Source organism: Girardinichthys multiradiatus, chromosome 9 (genome assembly GCF_021462225.1).
Source record: "Girardinichthys multiradiatus isolate DD_20200921_A chromosome 9, DD_fGirMul_XY1, whole genome shotgun sequence".
NCBI classification, from domain to species: domain Eukaryota; kingdom Metazoa; phylum Chordata; class Actinopteri; order Cyprinodontiformes; family Goodeidae; genus Girardinichthys; species Girardinichthys multiradiatus.
The window spans coordinates 463623-482191 of NC_061802.1; the positions used below are offsets into that span (position 1 = coordinate 463623).

At 46.3% G+C, this 18569-nt stretch overlaps 2 protein-coding genes across 3 annotated transcripts in view; one reads left to right on the top strand and one right to left on the bottom strand.

Annotated features, from left to right (window-relative positions):
- On the top strand, positions 1 to 18196 carry trmt13 (tRNA methyltransferase 13 homolog). Its single transcript, XM_047373766.1, has 12 exons — positions 1 to 152; positions 6887 to 7023; positions 7143 to 7195; positions 7291 to 7357; positions 10584 to 10643; positions 10713 to 10782; positions 11054 to 11160; positions 11439 to 11660; positions 13088 to 13160; positions 13228 to 13302; positions 13384 to 13789; positions 17832 to 18196. Exons 2-12 carry the CDS (start codon positions 6913 to 6915, stop codon positions 18007 to 18009), a joined length of 1422 nt encoding a protein of 473 aa, XP_047229722.1. The 5' UTR covers positions 1 to 152; positions 6887 to 6912; the 3' UTR covers positions 18010 to 18196.
- lrrc39 (leucine rich repeat containing 39) overlaps positions 18150 to 18569 on the bottom strand; it is a 10881-nt gene continuing 10461 nt past the window's right edge. For both annotated transcript variants that reach the window (XM_047373768.1, XM_047373767.1), the window contains exon 9: positions 18150 to 18452. In XM_047373768.1, the coding sequence (XP_047229724.1) occupies positions 18424 to 18452 (29 nt within the window). In that variant the 3' untranslated portion in view covers positions 18150 to 18423. The remainder of the gene's footprint in view (positions 18453 to 18569) is intronic.

Consider the following 18569-nt stretch of genomic DNA (forward strand, 5'->3'; position numbering starts at 1 on the left):
GCGTTGGCCTCAGAACAACGGCCATGATTGGCTGAATAGTCCACTGCGCCCGCCCATGAATGAGTAAAAGAAAAAGAAGAAGAAGAAGCAGAACCCGGTACTGTGGGGCTGCAGATGTTGATGAATCCATTCTGTTCTGACGCCTCAAAGCTGTGAGTTCCTGTTAAACGTTATTCAACACGTCATCAGACTTGTTATTTTAGTTATGACGAGTTACGATAATTTCCCTCAAAATACGATCATTTTATGTCTAGTAAAATAATCCTACATTTCTCACCTGGCGAGTAGTAATCAGAATCAGAATCAGAATCAGAATCAGAAAAGCTTTATTGCCAAGTACGTTTTTGGACATACAAGGAATTTGTTTTGGCGTAGTCGGTGCAATACAGTACAAGTTAAACAGTACAAACATATCTACAATATAATATAAATATAAGTGCACAGTTTTAAGTGAGTGAGAGTAAATATAGAGCAGTATAAGATGCAAGAGCAATACAACAGTGCAGATGATCATTGTGCAAGTAAAGCAGGAGTCCAAGCTGAGCGTTAATGTAACTCATAGAGTTACAGGTTACAGGTGTCCTGTCAGCAAAAACAGGGGGGGGGGTGTGGGGGAAAGGGACAGTGTCAGGGTGGTTTCTGGGCTTTGTTAACAAGGCTGGTGGCAGATGGGAAAAAACTGTTCTTGTGGCGTGAGGTTTTGGTCCGGATGGACCGCAGCCTCCTGCCAGAGGGGAGAGTCTCAAAGAGTCTGTGACCGGGGTGGGAGGGATCAGCCAGAATCTTCCCTGCCCGCTTCAGGGTCCTGGAGGTGTACAGTTCCTGGAGCGACAGTAGACTGCAGCCAATCACCTTCTCAGCAGACCGAATGACACGCTGCAGCCTGCCCTTATCCTTGGCTGTAGCAGCGGCGTACCAGATGGTGATGGAGGAGGTGAGGATGGACTCAATGATGGCTGTGTAGAAGTGCACCATCATAGTCTTTGGCAGGTTGAATTTCTTCAGCTGCCGCAGGAAGAACATCCTCTGCTGGGCTTTCTTGATGAGGGAGCTGATGTTTGGCTCCCACTTGAGATCCTGGGAGATGATGGTTCCCAGGAAGCGGAAAGATTCCACAGTGTCAATTGTGGAGTCACAGAGGGTGATGGGGGCAGGTGGGGCTGGGTTCTGCCTGAAGTTCACAACCATCTCCACTGTCTTTAGAGCGTTGAGCTCAAGGTTGTTCTGGCTGCACCAGTCCAACAGATGGTCCACCTCCCATCTGTACGCAGACTCGTCACCATCAGAGATGAGTCCGATCAGGGTGGTGTCGTCCGCAAACTTCAGAAGGTTGAAAGACTGGTGACTGGAGGTGCAGCTGTTGAAGTTGAAGTTGCTCCTCTGGTGATAGATCTTGTTTTCCACATAAATTATTAATATTACCAACAAGTTGAATTAGTTTTTCTCTCCTCAGTTTTGAAGCCCGTTTACTGATCCTAATTGCAGCTGCCCTAACTTTAAATCTAAGCCATTCTCATTTAACTCAAGGGTGAAAGTCCCATCAGAGAGACATCCTCAATGAGATTAATAACTTCTGTACAGAAATCCTTATTAAGCAAAAGTTGCTATTAAATTTCCACATAAGGGCTGAAGATGGTTGGCATTTTGTCAAAGAGAATAACACTGAGCAATGATCAGTTAAAGGAGATGGTGATATTACACAGCTTAAAATATGAGTTATTATACTATGAGGAATTAACCAATAGTCTAACCTAGAACACTTTCCATTTTTGGAGGAATTGAACCAGGTGTATTGTTTTACATCAGGACTTCTTACTCGCCAACAATCTGTCAGATTAATACTGGAGACTAAGTTCACAAAAATATCATTAAGGAGAGGATGTTGCCCTCTAGAGGGGATACGATCAGTGAATTCATCAAGAGCTACATTAAAGTCACCTCCTATGATAACCTGATCAGTAAAATACTTGAACTTCCATTGTTGGATTTTCTCAACATCTGTATAAAATATTTTATTAATCGCTTTACTATTATACCCAAACACACATACCAGAATTATCTTTAGTCCGTTTCCACTAGAACAGTAATCCAATGACCATTTGTGTCACTAATATGCTCCAAGATAGAACCTGGAAACCTAAAAAACAAGATCCTAACCCCAGCAGAATGAGATGTGCCATGACTAAAGTAAATTAAATCTCCCCGTTGAAGTTTCCAAAATTTTGTTACCTGATTAGATGAGTGTTTCTTGTAAGAAAAAACAATGTGCCTTTTGTTCCTTGCAGTATAGAAAAGAAGCCTTACTTTTAACGTTATCTTTTAATCCCCTAGTATTTAAAGATAATAAAGACAACATGGATTAAACAGAATAAATGTGTAAATACCTCGGGAACGATGAGCAGGAATGAGTAAAATAACGTAGGCAATAACTCAATAACAAATAGTGAAAAGCATCATAGATAAGAAGAAACATAACCTACAGTACAGACTAAAAGATTGGACACACCTTCTCATTCAAAAAGTTTTCTTTATCTACATGACTATGAATATTGTAGCTTCACACTGAAGGCATCAAAACTATGAATTAACACATGTGGAATTATATACTGAACAAAAAAGTGTGAAACAACTGAAAATATGTCTTATATTCCAGGTTCTTCAAAGTAACCACCTTTTGCTTTGATTACTGCTCCACACACTCTTGGTATTCTGTTGATGAGCTTCAAGAGGTAGTCACCTGAAATGGTTTTCACTTCACAGGTGTGCCCTGTCAGGTTTAATAAGTGGGATTTCAAGCCTTATAAATAGGGTTGGGACCATCAGTTGTGTTGTGCAGGAGGTGGATACAGTACACAGCTGATAGTCCTACTGAATAGACTGTTATAATTTATATTATGGCAAGAAAAAAGCAGCTAAGTAAAGAAAAACGAGTGGCCATCATTACTTTAAGAAATGAAGGTCAGTCAATGCGAACAATTGGGAAAACTTTGAAAGTGTCCCCAAGTGCAGTCGCAAAAACCATCAAGCGCTACAAAGAAATCAGAATCAGAATCAGAAAAGCTTTATTGCCAAGTACGTTTTTGGACATACAAGGAATTTGTTTTGGCGTAGTCGGTGCAATACAATACAAATTAAACAGTATAAACATATCTACAATATAATATAAATATATGTGCACAGTTTTAAGTGAGTGAGAGTAAATATAGAGCAGTATAAGATGCAAGAGCAATACAACAGTGCAGGCTCATACAAACTGGCTCACATGAGGACCGCCCCAAGAAAGGAAGACCAAGAGTCACCTCTGCTGTGGACGATAAGTTCATCCGAGTCACCAGCCTCAGAAATCGCAGGTTAACAGCAGCTCAGATTAGAGAACAGGTCAATGCCACACAGAGTTCTAGCAGCAGACACATCTCTAGAACAACTGTTAGGAGGAGACTGTGTGAATCAGGCCTTCATGGTAAAATAGCTGCTAGGAAACCACTGCTGAGGACAGGCAACAAGCAGAAGAGACTTGTTTGGGCTAAAGAAGACAAGGAATGGACATTAGACCAGTGGAAATCTGTGCTTTGGTTTGATGAGTCCAAGTTTGAGCTCTTTGGTTCCAACCACCGTGTCTTTGTGCGGCGCAGAAGAGGTGAACGGATGGACTCTACATGCCTGGTTCCCATCGTGAAGCATGGAGGAGGAGGTGTGATGGTGTGGGGGTGCCTTGCTGGTGACACTCTTGGGGATTTATTCAAAATTGAAGGCATACTGAACCAGCATGGCTACCACAGCATCTTGCAGCGGCATGCTATTCCATCTGGTTTGGGTTTAGTTGGACCATCATTTATTTTTCAACAGGACAATGACCCCAAACACACCTCCAGGTTGTGTAAGGTCTATTTGACCAAGAAGGAGAGTGATGGGTGCTGCACCAGATGACCTGGCCTTCACAGTCACCGGACCTGAACCCAATCAAGATGGTTTGGGGTGAGCTGGACCGCAGAGGGAAGGTAAAAGGGCCAACAAGTGCTAAGTATCTCTGGGAACCCCTTCAAGACTGTTGGAAAACAATTTCAGGTGACAACCTCTTGAAGCTCATCAACAGAATACCAAGAGTGTGGAGCAGTAATCAAAGAAAAAGGTGACTACTTTGAAGAACCTAGAATATAAGACATATTTTCAGTTATTTCACACTTTTTTGTTCAGTATATAATTCCACATGATTTAATTAATAGTTTTGATGCCTTCAGTGTGAAGCTACAATATTCATAGTCATGAAAATAAAGACAACTCTTTGAATGAGAAGGTTTGTCCAAACTTTTGGTCTGTACTGTATCTCGTAGGAGAATAAGGAATAAAATGTAAAATGATTATTTGGGATCCACTCTTTGGTTGTCGATGAGAGCATAACCTTCCTTCAGGTACGCACTGCTCCTGGCTTGCTGGACCAATGACCATAACTTGGTTCGGGTGAGTCTGTCCTCTTTGGAAAAGTCCTCTTTGAAGCTGATGTGAAGATACTTGCAAACCTTCACATCTTTGGACTTCTTCCAGACCTCATCCCGTACAGTGGGCATACCAAACTGTATCATGACTGCTCTAGGTTGGTTGTTGGATGTTGTGGGGTTGGCCTTCCTTCCCAACCGATGCACAGTGTCAACCGTGACTCTCAGGTGATCCACGGACATAGGGATAATTCGCGTGTGGATTCCAACGATAAATGTATGTTCTCGTCATCCTTTTCAGGCAGTCCAATCACCCTCAAGATCCATCTTCTCTTGTACCGCGAATGATCTTCACCGCTGGCTTTTATTGCTGCATTTTCATTTTTCAGATGGTCGACTGTAGACTGAAGTTCCAAGATGGCCTTGTTGTTTACCTCAATAGCACTGGTATTGGTCTCAATGCGCTTTTCAATACTTTTCTGATTGTCCATTTTTCATTGAGCTCACCTATCGCTCGGAGGATGGCGCTAGCAGAGTCTTCCTGTTGCTCAAGTTCATGCAGCTTCATCATCTTTTTATTTTTGTTTTTAACAGGTGTGTGGTCCCAATTAACTCTTTGTTATTTGGCAGTAAGCGGGCCTTGAGAGTCAGCATTACCTTTATCAATATCTATAGCAATATCCTCATCATCACAAGCCTCCCGAAGGGCTGCTAAGTTATAGTTATGGTCGGACATGCTAACCTAAGCAGACGAACTCCCACGAAAACAAGTAATTTCGAAGAAAAGTCACGTGTTAAGAAAAAGAAAAGCTTAAGGTATTCAGAAAGGAGGTTATTTCACTAATAAGAAGTAAAACTCGGCTGGAAAGAAATTAAATGTAGATCCTGCGAAAAACACGCCACTCTCTCCGCCATCTTGACTCCTCCGCAAGACTCGCTGATATGTATAGTTATATTTATCAAAAGGAAGTTAAAAGTAAACAGGAGTAAACCGCTATAACCCCGAATCAGAATCAGAATCAGAAAAGCTTTATTGCCAAGTACGTTTTTGGACATACAAGGAATTTGTTTTGGTGTAGTCGGTGCAATACAATACAAATTAAACAGTATAAACATATCTATAATATAATATAAATATATGTGCACAGTTTTAAGTGAGTGAGAGTAAATATAGAGCAGTATAAGATGCAAGAGCAATACAACAGTGCAGGTGATCATTGTTCAAGTAAAGCAGGAGTCCAAGCTGAGCGTTAATGTAACTCATAGAGTTACAGGTTACAGGTGTCCTGTCAGCAAAAAAAGGGGGGGTGTGGGGGAAAGGGGGAATGTCAGGGTGGTTTCCGGGCTTTGTTAACCAGGCTGGTGGCAGATGGGAAAAAACTGTTCTTGTGGCGTGAGGTTTTGGTCCGGATGGACCGCAGCCTCCTGCCAGAGGGGAGAGTCTCAAAGAATCTGTGACCAGGGTGGGAGGGATCAGCCAGAATCTTCCCTGCCCGCTTCAGGGTCCTGGAGGTGTACAGTTCCTGGAGCGACAGTAGACTGCAGCCAATCACCTTCTCAGCAGACCGAATGACACGCTGCAGCCTGCCCTTATCCTTGGCTGTAGCAGCGGCGTACCAGATGGTGATGGAGGAGGTGAGGATGGACTCAATGATGGCTGTGTAGAAGTGCACCATCATAGTCTTTGGCAGGTTGAATTTCTTCAGCTGCCGCAGGAAGAACATCCTCTGCTGGGCTTTCTTGATGAGGGAGCTGATGTTTGGCTCCCACTTGAGATCCTGGGAGATGATGGTTCCCAGGAAGCGGAAAGATTCCACAGTGTCAATTGTGGAGTCACAGAGGGTGATGGGGGCAGGTGGGGCTGGGTTCTGCCTGAAGTTCACAACCATCTCCACTGTCTTTAGAGCGTTGAGCTCAAGGCTGTTCTGGCTGCACCAGTCCAACAGATGGTCCACTTCCCATCTGTACGCGGACTCGTCACCATCAGAGATGAGTCCGATCAGGGTGGTGTCGTCCGCAAACTTCAGAAGCTTGACAGACTGGTGACTGGAGGTGCAGCTGTTGGTGTACAGGGAGAAGAGCAGAGGAGAGAGAACACAGCCTTGGGGGGAACCGGGGGGAACACATTTGCAATATTGATTCAGTTTTAACAGACTGTAAATAAATAACAACACATACAATCTAAAGGTCTTATTATTGCTACAGTTCTGCAACTTTAGCCTCACTATGACCGATGTAGTCTGCTGACATTAGGACGTTTTTTAATGAGGCAGACACTAACGGGGGAGCTGCGCAAACATCATTACGCAATTAAGGGATCACGTGTTTCTGACGTGTTCCCCCACTAGAGGACCGGAACACCGTTTCTGCAGTCAGGTACTCCCTTCCGACACCCAAACCCTTCCCCAATGTTTCATTTATCGTTGTCGGTGAGTGTCTGGTCTTTCCTACAGCCAACGGAGCTCCTGAACGCCTCAACATGGCGGCGCCCCTGCTCGGTAGATGCAGCTTCTTCGTCCAGAGAAAAAACCGTTTCTGTAAGATGATTGCCGGAAAAGGGAAACGTTTCTGTGGAGAGCACGCGACCATGGTGAGGCCAGGTTCTTGTGCGCTCAGGAACACGTGGACACAGCCAGCTTTCCCAGGATCAATGCCCCTGATCAGCAATGACGTCATTTTATTTAACCTGTGATGTGTTTGGTGTTTTAGGAGGAGGGGGATGGTGGCAGCAAGAGGATCAGCTGTCCTCTGGACCCCAAACAGTGAGTCCTTAGTGTTCAGCCACGGTTGATCCGGACTGGATCCATCTGGCTAAGGATCAGACCGGATCAGTAACTGTAATCTGTTCCTGCTGCAGCACGGTGTCTGAAGACAACCTGGAGAAACACCTGAAGAAATGCAACTCCAGAGATAAACCCAAACCGGTAACATCCATCCATCTCCATCCATCCACCATCCATCCATCCATCTCCATCCATCCATCCATCTCCATCCATCATCCATCCACCATCCATCCATCCATCCATCCATCTCCATCCATCCATCCATCCATCCATCTCCATCCATCATCCATCCACCATCCATCCATCCATCCATCCATCTCCATCCATCAATCCATCTCCATCCATCATCTATCCATCCATCCATCTCCATCCATCCATCTCCATCCATCCATCCACCATCCATCCATCCATCTCCATCCATCCATCCATCTCCATCCATCCATCTCCATCCATCCATCCATCCATCTCCATCCATCCATCCATCCATCTATCCATCCATCCATCTCCATCCATCCATCCACCATCCATCCATCCATCTCCATCCATCCATCCATCCACCATCCATCTATCCATCCATCCATCCATCCATCTCCATCCATCCATCCATCTCCATCCATCCATCTCCATCCATCATCTATCCATCCATCCATCTCCATCCATCCATCTCCATCCATCCATCCATCCACCATCCATCTCCATCCATCCATCCATCTCCATCCATCCATATCCATCTATCTATCCATCCATCCATCCATCCATCTCCATCCATCCATCCATCTCCATCCATCTCCATCCATCCATCCATCCATCCATCCATCTCCATCCATCCATCCATCTCCATCCATCCATCCATCCATCCATCCATCTCCATCCATCCATCCATCTCCATCCATCCATCCATCCATCTCCATCCATCCATCTCCATCCATCCATCCATCTCCATCCATCCATCTCCATCCATCCATCCATCTCCATCCATCCATCCATCTCCATCCATCCATCCATCCATCTCCATCCATCCATCCATCTCCATCCATCCATCCATCCATCTCCATCCATCCATATCCATCCATCTCCATCCATCCATATCCATCTATCTATCCATCTCCATCCATCCATCCATCCATCTCCATCCATCCATCCATCTCCATCTATCCATCCATCTCCATCCATCCACATCCATCTATCTATCCATCTCCATCCATCCATCTCCATCCATCCATCCATCCATCTCCATCCATCCATCCATCCATATCCATCTATCCATCCATCCATCCATCTCCATCCATCCATCCATCCATCCATATCCATCCATCTCCATCCATCCATCTCCATCCATCTATCCATCTCCATCCATCCATCTCCATCCATCCATCCATCCATCTCCATCATCCATCCATCCATCTCCATCCATCCATCTCCATCCATCCATATCCATCCATCCATCCATCTCCATCCATCCATCCATCTCCATCCATCCATCCATCCATCTCCATCCATCCATCCATCTCCATCCATCCATCCATCCATCCATATCCATCCATCTCCATCCATCCATATCCATCTATCTATCCATCTCCATCCATCCATCCATCCATCTCCATCCATCCATCCATATCCATCTATCCATCCATCTCCATCCATCCACATCCATCTATCTATCCATCTCCATCCATCCATCCATCCATCTCCATCCATCCATCCATCCATCTCCATCCATCCATCTCCATCCATCTATCCATCTCCATCATCCATCCATCCATCTCCATCCATCCATCCATCTCCATCCATCCATATCCATCTATCCATCCATCATCCATCCATCCATCTCCATCCATCCATCCATATCCATCTATCCATCCATCATCCATCCATCCATCTCCATCCATCCATCCACATCCATCCATCCATCCATCTCCATCCATCCATCCATCCATCCATCTCCATCCATCCATCTCCATCCATCCATCCATCTCCATCCATCCATCCATCCATCTCCATCCATCCATCCATCTCCATCCATCCATCTCCATCCATCCATCCATATCCATCTCCATCCATCCATCCATCCATCTCCATCCATCCATCCATCCATCTCCATCCGTCCATCCATCCATCTCCATCCATCCATCCATCATCCATCCATCCATCTCCATCCATCCATCCATCTCCATCCATCCATCCATATCCATCCATCCATCCATCATCCATCCATCCATCTCCATCCATCCATCCACATCCATCCATCCATCCATCACCATCCATCCATCCATCCATCTCCATCCATCCATCCATCCACATCCATCCATCCATCCATCACCATCCATCCATCCATCCATCTCCATCCATCCATCACCATCCATCCATCCATCCATATCCATCCATCCATCCATCTCCATCCATCCATCTCCATCCATCCATCCATATCCATCTATCCATCCATCCATCCATCTCCATCCATCCATCTCCATCCATCCATATCCATCCATCTCCATCCATCCATCCATCCATCTCCATCCATCCATCCATCCATCTCCATCCATCCATCCATCCATATCCATCTATCTATCCATCTCCATCCATATCCATCCATCCATCCATCTCCATCCATCCATCTCCATCCATCTATCCATCTCCATCATCCATCCATCCATCTCCATCCATCCATATCCATCTATCCATCCATCATCCATCCATCCATCTCCATCCATCCATATCCATCTATCCATCCATCATCCATCCATCCATCTCCATCCATCCATCCACATCCATCCATCCATCCATCTCCATCCATCCATCCATCTCCATCCATCCATCCATCTCCATCCATCTCCATCCATCCATCTCCATCCATCCATCCATATCCATCTCCATCCATCCATCTCCATCCATCCATCCATCCATCTCCATCCATCCATCCATCTATCTCCATCCATCCATCCACATCCATCCATCCATCCATCTCCATCCATCCATCCATCTCCATCCATCCATCGATCTCCATCCATCCATCTCCATCCATCCATCCATATCCATCTCCATCCATCCATCCATCCATCTCCATCCATCCATCCATCCATCTCCATCCATCCATCCATCTATCTCCATCCATCCATCCATCTCCATCCATCCATATCCATCTATCCATCCATCATCCATCCATCCATCTCCATCCATCCATCCATCATCCATCCATCCATCTCCATCCATCCATCCATCCATCTCCATCCATCCATCTCCATCCATCCATCCATCTCCATCCATCCATCTCCATCCATCCATCCATCTCCATCCATCCATCTCCATCCATCCATCCATATCCATCTATCCATCCATCCATCCATCATGCTGTGCTGGTGTGTTGCAGGGTTATTATGTGGAGAACATCAATGCAGGTCAAGCTGACAAAGACCAGAAGCTTCAACAGGTAACACCTCACCTGCTGCAGGACATGCTGATGCTGAAGGTCTGTTGCTGATGCTGATCTGTGTGTCAGGTGACTCTGTGTGAGCGCAGTAGAGCAGAGTTGGAGGCTCTGGTGGAAAAACTGAAGACAGCTGTTGAGGGTGAGTTTCTTCAACAGGTTGAAGTTAACCAGGTCATCTCCTGGTTATCTGCTTTAAATAACCCTACCTATCAGATCTCTGTGGGCCAGCCAGGTACTGATTCCAGACCTGTGCAGGTTCAGGTATTTTCAGCTGACCAATCAGAATCCTGGAACCAGAAACAGAAGAACCGCTGTCAGGAACAACGTTCAGAGGAATCGTTCTGTTTGAGGCTCCAGCTGTCCAGCTTATGATTGGTCAGATTTAGAACAGTGTGTCTTTGTTGTTGCAGGTCTGCAGGGCGATGTGGAGGACAGAACTTTGTCCCATCCCATCCTCCAAGAAGAGCTTCTTAACCCAATGAATGGAGACTCTGCCCACAAACACCTGAAGCAGCAGGTGAGGACAAACACTCATCCTGTCATCAGTCACACGGACCAGAGGTCAGATGAACCAATCAAAAACTGACTCAACCAATCGCTGAGCTGCTGACCAAATAATTAAAAAACCCACAGAATAATAAATGTAGACCAGATCCAGAACTGAGACCTGAACCTGATGACTCAAACTTTAACTCTGATCAAACAGGGACCCACATTAAACCTTAAAGTCAGAAACCTTCAGGCCACACCTCTCTGAGGAGGTGTGGCCTGGACTGACCTTCCAGGTGTGTTCAGGCCTCTATCTTAGGTCACCTGCAGGAGCTGGGGCTGCTCAAAAGGGGGCACTGCTTTGTGGAGTTCGGAGCAGGTCGAGGAAAACTGTCCCACTGGATCCACAAGGCCCTGAAGAACCCTGAGAACCCAGAAATCTGTGAATATCAGAAGATCATCAACAATCCAGAGACCTTTGAGGACCTTCAGCTACTGCTTGTGGAGCGCTCCAGCACCCGATTCAAGGTAGGAAATCACAAGTTCTGTGTTTGAAGGGATCAAAGCTTCAAAAACCCAAATAAGCCCAAAAATCTATTAAAGTCTCAGAAGAACTGAATTCTAGAGCTGTTGGGGTTTGAGTATCCAGACCTTTAGGTAATCTCTAAACATGTTAAATTATCGAAGCTTTAGGACCAGAACACCTAGTCCATGTATTTGTTACTTCAAGGCTGGACTATTGTAATTCTTTACTATCAGGATGTCCACAAAATGCAGTTAAAAGCCTTCAGCTGATTCAAAATGCTGCAGCAAGAGTTCTGATGAAAATTAAAAAGAGAGATCATATTTCTCCTATTTTAGCTTCCCTTCATTGGCTCCCTGTTAAATCCAGAATAGAATTTAAAATTCTCCTCTTCACATATAAAGCCCTTAATGATCTAGCTCCATCATACATCAGAGATCTGATTGGTCCATATGTTCCTAACAGAGCACTTTGTTCTCAGACTGCAGGTTTACTGGTGGTTCCTAGTGGAACCATTTAGGCTGCTGACATCATCATGAACATTACAGCAGATTCACCTCATTTACATCTTCCTGCTCTGGATATAGAGCTCAGATTATTGGACTGTTGGAGACAGTTTGGATCTATATTATATATATTATATATATATAAACTTTTCAAATTTGTTTAAATGTATTTTTTGAAGCATTTTACAGTCTAAATATTTTTCAAATAATTCTCATCTATATTGTTTGTAATTTTGTTCACTTTTTATTCATGGTTATTTAATATTATTTCTATTATTTATTGATCCTTCCTAATATCACCTTCCTAGAGGTTGACCTTTAACCTGTCCTGCTGCTGAAACTATTTAATTTTCTCCTAGAGGGATGATAAAGTGAATCTTATCTCTATATTAATAATTATATGATTGTTCTAGAAGTTTCTGTTCTCATTGACTCGACTGTTTAGGAGGTGGATCTCTGCACCATGGAGCTGGTAGCGTTTTATTCATTCACTGTTGTTCATTGGAGGAGAAGATCTCTCCTTTCTCTCTGTCTTTCCTCCATCTTCTCTGCTTCAGACACTCTTAGGTTCACTAAAGGTCCTCCTCACTGCTCTGAACATCTCCTCACGTTAGGAGCTCTCTGGAGGCCTCAGATGCTTCATGAATAACTTTTATCTTCATGAGGGAAGATGATGCACTAGGAGCTACGTTTAGTCTTTGTGAATACGGGCCCTGGTCTATAAGTGGTGCCTCGGCAACTGGAGGGCTCTGGTTCCATTCAGGGTACCCCTACATGCTGATTATGATAAATATTGATGTGAATTGACTGTGGACCTTTTAAGGAACAGAACCACAGAGGACCAGGTCTGTGAAGTTTATGAAGAGTTGAACCCAGAATAGATCATCACTCCCTCTGAGGTGAGCTGTGGGATTTATCTGTTCCAGGTGGATGGGAAGCATCAGGATGCCGGAGTGCCGTTTGAGAGGCTACAGGTGGACATTCAACACCTGGATCTGAGTAAGAACCCAACATCTGGATATTTTGTTGGGCTGAAGGTTAGCATCTGATCAGGCTCTGTTGTCAGGTAAAGTTCCCCTGCTGAGGAAGAAAAAGCTCCCGTTGGTTGGAGTCGGGAAGCATCTCTGTGGAGCAGCGACAGGTGAGAACCACGTACAGACTCATGAATCTTCACCACTGTCTCTGTTGTTGCAACCAGGTCCTGGTTCTGTTCTGTCCCCAGATCTTGCTCTCCGGTGCTTATTAGAAACAACCAGAGTCAGAGAGGATCCTGAACCACCTCCGAAACGCCTTAAAGAGCCAGAAACTGTGCCGAAATCAGAGGATGATGCAGAGACAGCCCCACCTGACTCCAGTTCAAGTACTGGTACTAGTAAGGGTCCAGTGCTGGGCCTGGCAGTGGCACTGTGCTGTCACCATCGCTGTGAGTGGCGTCACTACGTGGGTCAGCACTTCTTCCTCCAGAGAGGACTTGGAGCTGTTGAGTTCTCCACCTTCTGTCGGATGTCCAGCTGGGCTACGTGTGGGCTCAGACTGGCCAATCAGAGCTGCCCATCACATGATCCCACCAATCAGAGAGGAGAGGATGAAGACCATGAAGCAGCAGAGGAGACCGAAGCAGTGAGCAGGTAAACGTTCCAGTCAGTTTGTCTCAGTAGTGTCTGAGGTGAAGGATGAAATGATTCCTCCAGTGACTCGCGGCCCGTGTTTCACAGGGGACGGTTGTTGCGGTTGCACAACCTGCTTCTGTTAACTTGGGCCCTGTCCCAATACTCGCACTTCCACCCTTGTGTCCCTCTATTGCGCGTTCCAGTTGATGGGTTCCAGTCCGTAGTGTGATCCAATTCTCCAGAGTGGTCCTTAGCCCCGCCTCCTTTGTGCCCCACATCCGCCCTTCGGCGAAGTCCGCTTATATTACCCACAATTCACTGCTGCAGATGATGTTATGAGCAAAAACCAATCACAACCGTCAACGTAACCAGCCATGAAATCAGAAAAATAAGAACTGCGTAAACTTTAGACAGCAAGCCGATAAATATATATTTTCACTGGTTTTCCAGGATCTCCTCAATCCTGCCATCACGCATTCCCTGGTGGAAACAGAGGCTGGGGACTCGGGGTTGGACCCTTTCATCACCCAGGCTGAAGTCACCGAGGGGGTTAAAAAGCTCCGCAGTGGCAGGGCTTCGAGGTTGGATGAGATCCGCCCTGAGTACCTCAAGTCTTTGGATGTTGTAGGGCTGTCATGGTTGACACGCCTCTTCAACATTGCGTGGCGGTCGGGGACAGTGCCTCTGGACTGGCAGACTGGGGTGGTGGTCCCCCTTTATAAGAAGGGGGACCGGAGGTTGTGTTCCAACTACAGGGGGATCACACTCCTCAGCCTCCCTGGTAAGGCCTACGCCAGGGTATTGGAGAGGAGAGTCCGACCGATAGTCGAACCTCAGCTTCAGGAGGAGCAGTGTGGTTCTAGTCCCGGCCGTGGAACACTGGACCAGCTCTATACCCTCTACAGGGTACTCGAGGGTTCATGGGAGTTTGCCCAACCGGTCCACATGTGTTTTGTGGACCTGGAGAAGGCATTCAACTGTGTCCTTCATGATGCCCTGTGGGGGGTGCTCCAGGAGTATGGAATCGGGGGCCCTTTACTAGGGGCCATCCAGTCTCTGTACGAGCGGAGCAGGAGTTTGGTTCGCGTTGCCGGCACTAAGTTGGACCTGTTCCCGGTGCATGTTGGACTCTGGCAGTTCTGCCCTTTCTCACCGGTCCTGTTCATAACTTTTATGGACAGGATTTCTAGACGCAGCCAAGGGCCGGAGGGGGTCTGGTTTGGGGACCAGTGGATTTCGTCTCTTCTTTTTGCAGATGACGTGGTCCTGCTGGCCCCCTCTAGCCAAGACCTACAGCACGCACTGGGGCGGTTCGCAGCCGAGTGTGAAACGGCTGGGATGAAGATCAGCTCCTCCAAGTCCGAGGCCATGGTTCTCGACCGGAAAAGGGTGGCTTGTTCTCTTCAGGTTGGAGGGGAGTTCCTGCCTCAAGTGGAGGAGATAAAGTATCTCGGGGTCTTGTTCACGAGTGAGGGAAGAATGGAGCGGGAGATCGACAGACGGATCGGTGCGGCTGCTGCAGTAATGGGGGCGCTGTGCCGGTCCGTTGTGGTGAAGAGAGAGCTGAGCCGAAAAGCAAAGCTCTTGATTTACCGGTCGGTCTACGTTCCTACCCTCACCTATGGCCATGAACTTTGGGTCATGACCGAAAGAACGAGATCACAGATACAAGCGGCTGAAATGAGCTTCCTCCGTAGGGTGGCCGGGCACTCCCTTAGAGATAGGGTGAGGAGCTCGGCCATCCAGGAGGGGCTCGGAGTAGAGCCGCTGCTCCTCCACATCGAGAGGAGCCAGTTGAGGTGGCTCGGGCATCTATACCGGATGCCTCCTGAACGCCTTCCTCGGGAGGTGTTCCAGGCACGTCCCACCGGGAGGAGGCCCAGGGGACGGCCCAGGACACGCTGGAGGGACTATGTCTCTCGGCTGGCCTGGGAACGCCTTGGGCTCCCCCTGGAGGAGCTGGAGGTGGTGTCTGGGGAGAGGGACGTCTGGGCGTCTCTGCTGAGTCTGCTGCCCCCGCGACCCGGTCCTGGATAAGCGGAAGACGATAAGTACGAGGTTTTCCAGGCTCAACATTGTAAGAAACCAGTGGGTTCAGAGTGAGTCTGGGCCAGTAGATCATAACACTGAAGTTACCTTTCAAACAAACACTGGTGCAGCGAGAGTCTGGTGTATAAACCTCCGTCACTTCCTGCACTTTCTCCTCAAAACAATCGCTTGTTGCAGTTTTAAATTGTTTTTTTAGCAGCAAGATGTGAAAAAAGCGCTGGTTCCCGCCCTTTTTGATGTTACGGTGCAGAGGTGCAAGTCGATGACGTCACCTCTACTGTCCCAATTCTCCAATTTTGCAGCTTGTAACCTGCCCACTTCAACCCCTACATGCACTTGTACAAAGTAAACCCTTCATAGAGGGGCGTAGGGTGTAGTGTGGGTATTGGGACAGGTCCATTATCCCTGATTGAGAGAGGAGATTATGAACAGGAAGCTGGGGGAAAAGACCCAAAACGTTTAAAAGCAAAGAACCCTGAGAGAAAATGATGATGAGATGCTGTGATCCAGAAAGGAGGTTCTGAAGGAGTCTGTGTCCACGTGGACCAGCTGCTTTCTGCTCTGTCTGGAGCACTGTGATACACATCCTGTTGGCCGCGAGAACATCTGTCACGGTGCACCGAGGTCAAAGTTCAGCCGAGACCTGGGCGCACCGTGCTCCTCCGCAACGTTGTTGCACGGAGAAGCGGTAGAGGTGAACGGATATCAGAGAGCAGCGGAGCTCAAGGTGCATTTGGTGAACAGCTGCTGCTGCTCAGAAAGTGAAACTCATATATAGATTCATTACATATAAAGTGAAATCTTTTAAGCTACAAATGGTCATGGCTAAAGATGCTGGTTGTTCAAAGATTGCTGCATCCAACCATATTCTTAGAAAGTTGAGTGGAAGGAAAAAGTGTGGTAGGACAATGTGCAACAGGGAGAACCGCAGCCTTGACAGGATTGTGAAGCAGAACCCATTCAGGAATTTGGAGAAGCTTCACAACCACTATGCACAGACGAGTCCTACATATGGGCTACAAGCGTCTTACCTGGGCTGAGGACAACCAGAACTGGACTGTGGCTCACTGGTCCAAGGTCCTGTTTTCAGGTAAAAATCATTTGGAGATCATTTGGAGATTGAAGGTCTCAGAGTCTGGAGGAGGAGTGGAGAGGCTCAGAATCCACGTTGCTTGAAGTCCAGTGTGAAGTTTCCACAGTCAGTGATAATCTGGGGAACCATGTCATCTGCTGGTTCTGGTCTACTGGGTTTTCTAATGTTTACAGTCAACACAGCCAGCTCTACATGCTTCCTTCTGCTGACAAGCTGTATGGAGATGTTGAATTTACTTTCCAGCAGGACCTGGTACCGGCCCAAAGGTACCAAACAATGAAAACAGTGTTACTGTGTTTGACCAGAACCCCATAGAGAATCTATGGAGTATTCTCAAGAGGAAGATGAGAGACACCAGAACCAACAATCCAGACAACCCCAAGCCTGCTATCAAAGCAATCTGGGCTTCCTGAACACTTCAGTAGAACCTTAGGCTAATCTCCTCCATACTAAGCCGCATTTATGCAGTGATTCATGCAAAAGGAGCCCAGACCAGGTACTGAGTGCATAGAAATGAACATAGTTTTCAGAAATCAGACATTTCTGTTTAAAGTCTCGTCTTTTATTGACCTGCAGCTGGATGCGCAGCTGGACCTGCAGCTGGACCTGCAGCTGGACCTGCAGCTGCATGTGGCCCAAAACTGAATCTTGACTTTAATGAAGTTTGAATCAGAACAATTTACTGAATGCTAACAGGTAGAAATGAGTAAAGACTTTTCCAGTTCACTGAACAGACTGTAGATGGTGGGCTGGGGTTTACATGTGATCAGGTACAGTTCTGGTTCTGGTGGAGGGGGAGGAAGCACCTGTTTATCCAATAGAATATTAATATTCAATAGATTTCTTGTTTACTAGAAGATTATATGGTTCCAGCCTGGCGACTGTCTGTCTATAAGTTCTCTATCCCTGGTTCTGCAGGTTCTGGACAGCAGCTGAGCGAGAGCAGGTGGGTCGTCTCTGCAAACTGTTGATTGACTGCGGCAGACGTGACTTCCTGAAGACCAAAGGATTCAGCAGCAGACTGACTCGTTATGTGGAGACTGCAGTGACTCTGGAGAACGTCTTGCTAACTGCAGTACCCTCCTCTTCTTCCTGATGTTCTGCTACATTTACAGGAAACTGATAGCCTTGTTTTAGGTTTGGACAAAGTAAGACGTCATGTTGGATGGATCGGGTTTCAGAGGAGCATCAATATATTGATTATTGGACCGTGCAGCTAAAATAAGAGGACAACTCTTTATATAAAATCTGTTTTAATAAAAATTAACTCTTCATCAGATAAATATTAATGGTTTTGTAATTGTCTGCTGCGTGTTTCTTGATCCAAAGTGTTTTCTGGTTCTGACCCAGTACACTGTAATCAGTGGATGGGTGTGAAGGATGTTCTCACAGCTGGAAATAATGTCAGTAGATCTGAGTCCTCCTTCATGTCCTGGTTTGTAAAGCTTGTAAAATTCTGCAGCTGTACAGCCAAGAGGAACCAAGGAGTCCAGAACCAAGGAGGGCTGGGTTATTTATCAGCTGAGTCTTCATCAATCTCTGAAAGGTCCACAACAGAAACGCATCAGAATCTCAGATAGAAATCACTGATCCAGTTAATACCACAGTTTATCGATCTGACTGATTAACAGATGAAGGTTAATGTAAGAGTGAGAT

What these genes read in the sequence shown, in the direction of transcription:
- trmt13 (XM_047373766.1), top strand. Translation starts at nt 6,913, where the DNA reads ATGGCGGCGCCCCTGCTCGGTAGATGCAGCTTCTTCGTCCAGAGAAAA. An exon ending in GTGGAGAGCACGCGACCATG is followed by an intron (nt 7,024 to 7,142) that starts GTGAGGCCAGGT and finishes TTGGTGTTTTAG; the next exon opens with GAGGAGGGGGATGGTGGCAG. An exon ending in CCAGAGATAAACCCAAACCG is followed by an intron (nt 7,358 to 10,583) that starts GTAACATCCATC and finishes GGTGTGTTGCAG; the next exon opens with GGTTATTATGTGGAGAACAT.